The 7,255-nt window shown below is 32.4% G+C and overlaps 1 protein-coding gene across 1 annotated transcript in view; it reads right to left on the bottom strand.

The window, feature by feature from the left end:
• Positions 1-6,283: 6,283 nt before the first annotated feature.
• LOC106471892 (U3 small nucleolar RNA-associated protein 4 homolog) overlaps positions 6,284-7,255 on the bottom strand; it is a 66,227-nt gene continuing 65,255 nt past the window's right edge. Inside the window, exon 14 of the mRNA XM_022400502.1 lies at positions 6,284-6,480. Within this exon, the coding sequence (XP_022256210.1) occupies positions 6,364-6,480 (117 nt within the window). The 3' untranslated portion in view covers positions 6,284-6,363. The remainder of the gene's footprint in view (positions 6,481-7,255) is intronic.

The following is a 7,255-nucleotide window of genomic DNA, read 5'->3' as shown; positions in this document are numbered from 1 at the left end:
AATGTAAAGTGGGAACTGAACCGATATCACATGCACGTTTCTTGTTGATGTTTGTCCCTGGAGGTAGCGTCACACCAATGTAAAGTAGGAACTGAACCGATATAACATGCACATTTCTTGTTGATGTTTGTCCCTGGAGGTAAGCGTCACACCATTGTAAAGTAGGAACTGAACCGATACCCCATTCACATTTCTTGTTGATGTTTGTATGTGGAAATAAGTGTCACACCAATGTAAAGTAGGAACTGAACCGATATAACATGCACATTTCTTGTTGATGTTTGTCCCTGGAGGTAAGCATCACACCAATGTAAAGTAGGAACTGAACCGATATCACATGCGCATTTCTTGTTGGTGTTTGTCCATGGAGGTAAGCATCACACCATTGTAAAGTAGGAAATGAACCAATACCACATTCATATTTCTTGTTGGTGTTTGTCCCTGGAGGTAAGCATCACACCAATGTAAATTAGTAATTGAACTGATATCACGTGCACATTTCTTGTTGGTGTTTGTCCATGGAGGTAAGCATCACACCAATGTAAAGTAAGAACTGAACTGATATCACATGCACATTTCTTGTTGGTGTTTGTCCCTGGAGGTAAGCATCACACCAATGTAAAGTAGGAACTGAACTGATATCATATGCACATTTCTTGTTGGTGTTTGTCCCTGGAGGTAAGCATCACACCAATGTAAAGTAGGAACTGAACCGATATCAATGTGCACATTTCTTGTTGGTGTTTGTCCCTGGAGGTAAGCATCACACCAATGTAAAGTAGGAACTGAACCTATATCACAATTACATTTCTTGTTGGTGTTTGTCCATGGAGTTAAGCATCACACCATTGTAAAGTAAGCACTGAACTGATATCACATGCACATTTCTTGTTGGTGTTTGTCCATGGAGTTAAGCATCACACCAATGTAAAGTAGGAACTGAACCTATATCACATTCACATTTCTTGTTGGTGTTTGTCCATGGAGTTAAGCATCACACCATTGTAAAGTAGGAACTGAACCTATATTACATGCACATTTCTTGTTGGTGTTTGTCCATGGAGTTAAGCATCACACCATTGTAAAGTATGAACTGAAGCTGTACCACATTCACATTTCTTGTTGGTGTTTGTCCATGGAGTTAAGCATCACACCATTGTAAAGTAAGCACTGAACTGATATCACATGCACATTTCTTGTTGGTGTTTGTCCATGGAGTTAAGCATCACACCATTGTAAAGTATGAACTGAAGCTGTACCACATTCACATTTCTTGTTGGTGTTGAGTTACACGCATCATGACCAGGAAATATTCAATATCAAGTAAACACTGTTTACAAGATGGTGAAAGTAGAAATCCAGTCATGTTGGCAGTGATGGAAATCTAACCTGGGTAGTACAGAATGTGTGACAATACTCTCTCACAACATATTAAAAGGCTTAAGCAAAATAATTTCCAGTTTGTGGTTTCAGACTATAAAATTGTTGTTTAAATTCATTAAGGGACAATTTTAAATGACCACTCAGTCTAATCAGTAGATTTAAAACTGTGGGTAAAGTTCTGAAAAATAATATTAACAAAATCAAGATGAAGAGGAAAATGGAATACATCATTCCATTATAAAACAATTGAAGAAGCTGCTTAATCCCGACTCATTTGGAAGTGTTGACACCAGTGTTCGCACAGCTGTGTAATTCTCTTAAACAATGGTAAGTGATTTATGCACCAGACTGTGTAATGATAATTAGTTTAACATCAAACACATTACTACTTAGCTATAATGTCAGTATAATGCACGATAATAAATAATACATGTAACATTAGATTACATCCACAACAAAGCTATTATTAATTTACAACGTTTTTTCTTAAATGCCAAATATGGTATTACAGTAAGTGTGTGTAACAGCATTTTAAACACACTACATCTGTTGTACACCACTGCTTAAGGGATCTTTTATGCAGAACCAGAGCTCATCAGGACAGCTGGTTGACATATATTCTTAGTAGAAATTTGTTATGTATTATGATAAAGAATAAATTCATGTTGGATGCTAAGTAAAGCACAACAAAACAAAAAACATTATACTTTATTACATACTGTAGGTTTGTTGTGAAATCATTATTATTCCTTTAGAAGACAAAACACTACATATGTTACAAGTGTATGAGTGAAAACTAGCCTTCAGTCCAGTAATTTCATGAAGAGCAAATATTTCGAAAAATCAAATACCAAAACAGGATCATGGAAGATTTACAACACCAAAATGAGATCGTGGAAGATTTATAACACCAAAATAAGATTGCGGATGATTTACCTCAGTAAAACAGGATCATGGAAGATTTACTTCACTAAAACAGGATCGTGGAAGAATTACAACTCCAAAACAGGATCATAGAAGATTTACAACACCAGGATCATGGAAGATTTACAACACCAAAACAGGATCATAGAAGATTTACTTCAGTAAAACAAGATTGTGGAAGATTTACAACACCAGGATCGTGGAAGATTTACAACACCAAAACAAGATCATGGAAGATTTACTTACGTAAAACTCGCAGGAGTTTCTCAAGCTAAACAAACTGCCATTCTTCTTGTAAAAACAAGGAATACATGTGACTAAAATCTGGATAGATACTTGTTGCTTCACCTTGGTCCATGTAAGTTGAAATCTCTAGAATAATTTTTCTAGAGCAAATAAATGAAACAATCCAAACTACTAGAAATAACTAACTCTTACTGTTTATTAATGTTATCTTTGGAGAGTTTCTCTCATGTTGTAACAGATACAATATCTTAAGATTAAACTCATTATTTCTGTACAACAGTATCCTAAACACACAAATACACTTTGTTACAGTGTTACTATAATTTAAATCAATAACAATATTTCTTGCTGCAGTATCCTAAAGTGAAACGAGCTATTTTGGAGTAACAGTATTCTAAAGTCTCTCTTGTTATCTGTGTGTAACAGTATCCTGTAATCACACGTTATCTCTGACCAGTGGTATCCTGTAATCACGCTCATTATCTCTTAAGTAATAATATCCTGTATTCAAACTCCTTATTTCTAAATAACAATCCTACGTTTGCACTAACTTTCTCTAAGTGACAGTTTTTTCTGAGTAACAGTAACCTTAGTTGACACAGTTATATCAGGGTAACACTATACTATATACACACTTGTTATCTCCATGTAACAATATACTAAATTCATATTATCTAGCTGCCTTTGTTCCTTCATTGTTCTCAAGTAGATAACATGTTCTACCTATGAACAGTATTGCTACAATACTGCACTTACAAAGTGCAAGGATGTCGACAGCAGTATTTCATATGATATCTAGAGGTTACGGCCACGTTTGAATGAGAATGACCAGTTATGTAGATAGCACTAGTTGTTCTGGGTAACTACAATGTTTCTAGAGAAGTAAGAAATGCTGGATTTAGTCCGTCTGGTATATGGACGGAGTACTCGCATATGGAAGCACATTTTGCTAAGATAATAGTAAACTGACAAACAACAATTTATAAACATTATCGAACTGGTGTATTTAAGTGTTTTACATTTACAAAAAAGAAACCTACTTTTACTTGTTGTTAAACAAATGTTTAAACAACTCTATTTATTCAATTATAAAGATTATGCTTATGAATCATTGTTTGTCAGTTTACTGTCATATGGATTGAGCTTGAGCAGTTGAACATTGAAGGCTCAGTGTTAAAAGTAAGCACACACACACACACACTGTGTTTACGTTTAACATGATACGAATACAGACTGCTCATTTTGTGTCCAGTCTCATGACTCAGTTTCTCAGAGATATAGAATTACTCCATAATCGATATCTTAACTGAATTTCCTGTTATTAAAAGGATCAACTACTGCTGTAGAGTTAATTCAGGATATACTAAATATTCACACTCCTTAGCTCTGAGTTATGGTATCCTAGGTTCATACTAATCATTTCTTAAGTAACAGTATCCTAAATTTATATTTATTATCTGTGTACATAACAATATTTTGTATTCACAATTGTTATCAATGTGTTATAGTAACAGCATCTTAAGCTCTAACTCATTATATCTGGGTAACAGTATTCCCTATTTACATTTGTTACCTCTGTTTAACAGTATCCTAAAAACTACATGGAACACCTCTTTAAAAAAAGTATCCCAAAAATCACTGAGCATCACATCTTATAAAAAAAACAGAATTTGAGTGTTAGAATGTTTTAAACACATGCTACCCATGTAAATAATTACAGTTTTCAAAAGCTTCTGCAAGTCACTTCATGGTCTTCTTCTACAACCACAAATGGTACATCATAGTCTTACAGTGTCCTAAGCTAAGATATAATCACATACACTCACTGTTCTACAAATGGTACATCATAGTCTTACAGTGTCCTAAACTAAGATATAATCACATACACTCACTGTTCTACAAATGGTACATCATAGTCTTACAGTGTCCTAAGCTAAGATATAATCACATACACTCACTGTTCTACAAATGGTACATCATAGTCTTACAGTGTCCTAAACTAAGATATAATCACATACACTCACTGTTCTACAAATGGTACATTTTGGAAAATATAATTCTAGACTCACGTAAGTCTTCACCTCAGGTCCAGTAAGTTCAGGGTCATTGTCATCAGCAACTGACCAGGGCAACAAAATAAAGTGGTTATAAAATAACTAATGATAAATTCATTACCAAAGTATGTTGGGTCTGACTGTTGCACATTACTAACATAAGAGTTGAGGGCATTCAGGATTCTTCCCTGTACTTTAGATTTTGTTTCTCAAGAAGTGCCCTGAATGTCGAGAAAATGTGCCACTAGAAATTTATAAAAAATTCTAGAAATTAGGCCACTATAGTATATAATTGAGATGCAAAAATTACAGACTACACAAGATGGAAATCGAAGGAAAATATCTGATGTAAAAAGAAGAAGACAGTTTTGCAACACATTTGAGATGTAACAGTTGTTGACCTACAGAAATTTTTTTAACAAAACTGTTGAATCACTTGGAAGAGAGGTTTTAGTAGCTACACGATCACAGCTCATTTTTCAGTTTCGGGTACTGCATTGCTGAATTGTTTAAAATTAGCTCAAATTGAAATACTGTGAGGATCTTAAAATTGAATTATTAGTTGTCAGGACAACTGAGTCAGTGGAGGAGCTACAAAGCATTTTTTTAGATGTGTGCAAAGAAAGATTAGCATCTTTGTTGCATTGAGAATTCTACTGACTACCCAGCACTACTGTTAGAGGAGAAAGTAGCCTTCCCAAAGTTCAAACAGACTCATATCTATATGAAATAAACCATGAAACAAATAAGATGAGTTATAAAATAAAAAGACGATACTTTCAGACATAAAAAAAAATAGATATGGCGTATGAATATAATTGCATCTCATCTCAAAAGTTTAAAAGCTGGGAATATTACATCACCTTGTTATGTAATACCTGTTAGAATAATCTCAATTTTGTAGTTTGACACCTACAAAAATACTCCAACAATTTAACACTTGATGTGATAGTTTTATAATTTATAATGGTTAATATCTAAAAATAATAATCTTTAACTTCTAAAAAAAAATAACCTTTGAAAACCTGGAGGGAGGATAATTTTATCACTAATAATGTTTAACTTCTAAAGATAATAATATATGGACACTTGGGATGATAATTTGATCATTTAACATCTGTAAAGATCATCTTATCTACATAGTCTCAAAAGAAAACTACCCATAATTCAATGTGAACATTTCTGATATGCCTCACAAGAAAATTTCTCAAACTTCATTATTCAAGAGACATTAGACAGTTACAATTCTACATAAATGTACCTGGTCAAAAAATTAAATCAAGAAGAAAGTATTTGAAGATACACAGTTTTTTCTAGATTCTACTTTTAAAATTAGCAAAAACTGTGATATATAATATAATTCTATAAAAGAGTTTCAGAGAGAAATATAGGTCTGAAACATGAACGACTCATTACTTTTTATAATAGTTCTAACTAATATGTCATCATTTACTACATATCTCTTTGACAATGAATAAAGAGTTCAAGATTTATACCCCGATGGTCATTACAACAGTCTTTGTTACAAAAGGAAGTATATATATTTAGTGACTTACAAATAACTTATTTTTGTGTCAGATAAAAAAATTTGTTTCTCTTAAATTATATTTTTAAGTAGTAATTTTTCAATGGTTTTAATTAGAAAGTATAATGAATTGACAATTGCAATACTCAAGTAAAACGTTATAAATATTTAATTTTACAATAGATGGAAAATACAAACACTCATCTCTAATAATATTTGATTTTATTGAACTCAGGTTCCAAACTTTTTCTGTTTAAGCAGTGGAGGAAGCTTGTCTAAGATCTGAGAAGGTGTTATCTCAACAGCAACAAATTCATCATTTTCCAAGTTGGTGAACGATAACAAGTGCTGCAAAAAAATGAGGTGTTATTTTGATGCACAAATTGTTTAATTAATTACATATTATAACTTCCATAAAACTAATGTTGCACATGAAAGAATCATTGTTTACTGGCATGAGTACATTTTGGTTCAGTGAGTTATAATAATCATTTAAAAATTAATATTAGAATATTTTTCCATACATTACTAATGCATTAAATTCAAATAATCAAGTGAAACACATGTAAGTCATTTTGAACATGTACAACTTTTTTTTGCTATCTTTGTAAAATAAATACATTAAATATCTTAAATTACCAAATAAAGAAACACAGAATTACTAGTTATAATATTTTAATAAACCTCATAACACTCAAGTATGACAAAATTAACAAGTTATACAATAGTGTCACATATCAATAATTTAATATTTGAACAGCACAGAACTGTCATGTATCATTGAACCATCAAATATGTAATACAAAACTTTTTCAACAGTTTGATATCAATGATGTAATGCAAACAGATCAGTATTGTAGAATGTACTTTGGTATTTGATAACCAGCATTTTCGTGGATTTTTGTACTGACAGCTGAATTCAGCTGTCAAATAACATTGTTTTACTGAATAAACAGTAGAGTACTGACAAGTATCACTGATTTACTAAATAAACAGTAGAGCACTGACAAGTATCACTGATTTACTGAATAAACAGTAGAGCACTGACAAGTATCACTGATTTACTGAATAAACAGTAGAGCACTGACAAGTATCACTGATTTACTGAATAAACAGTAGAGCA

Source organism: Limulus polyphemus, unplaced genomic scaffold (assembly GCF_000517525.1).
Source record: "Limulus polyphemus unplaced genomic scaffold, Limulus_polyphemus-2.1.2 Scaffold4945, whole genome shotgun sequence".
Classification (NCBI taxonomy): Eukaryota; Metazoa; Arthropoda; class Merostomata; order Xiphosura; family Limulidae; genus Limulus; species Limulus polyphemus.
Note: the sequence above shows the minus strand (reverse complement) of the source record. Positions and strands in the feature narration are given on the sequence as shown.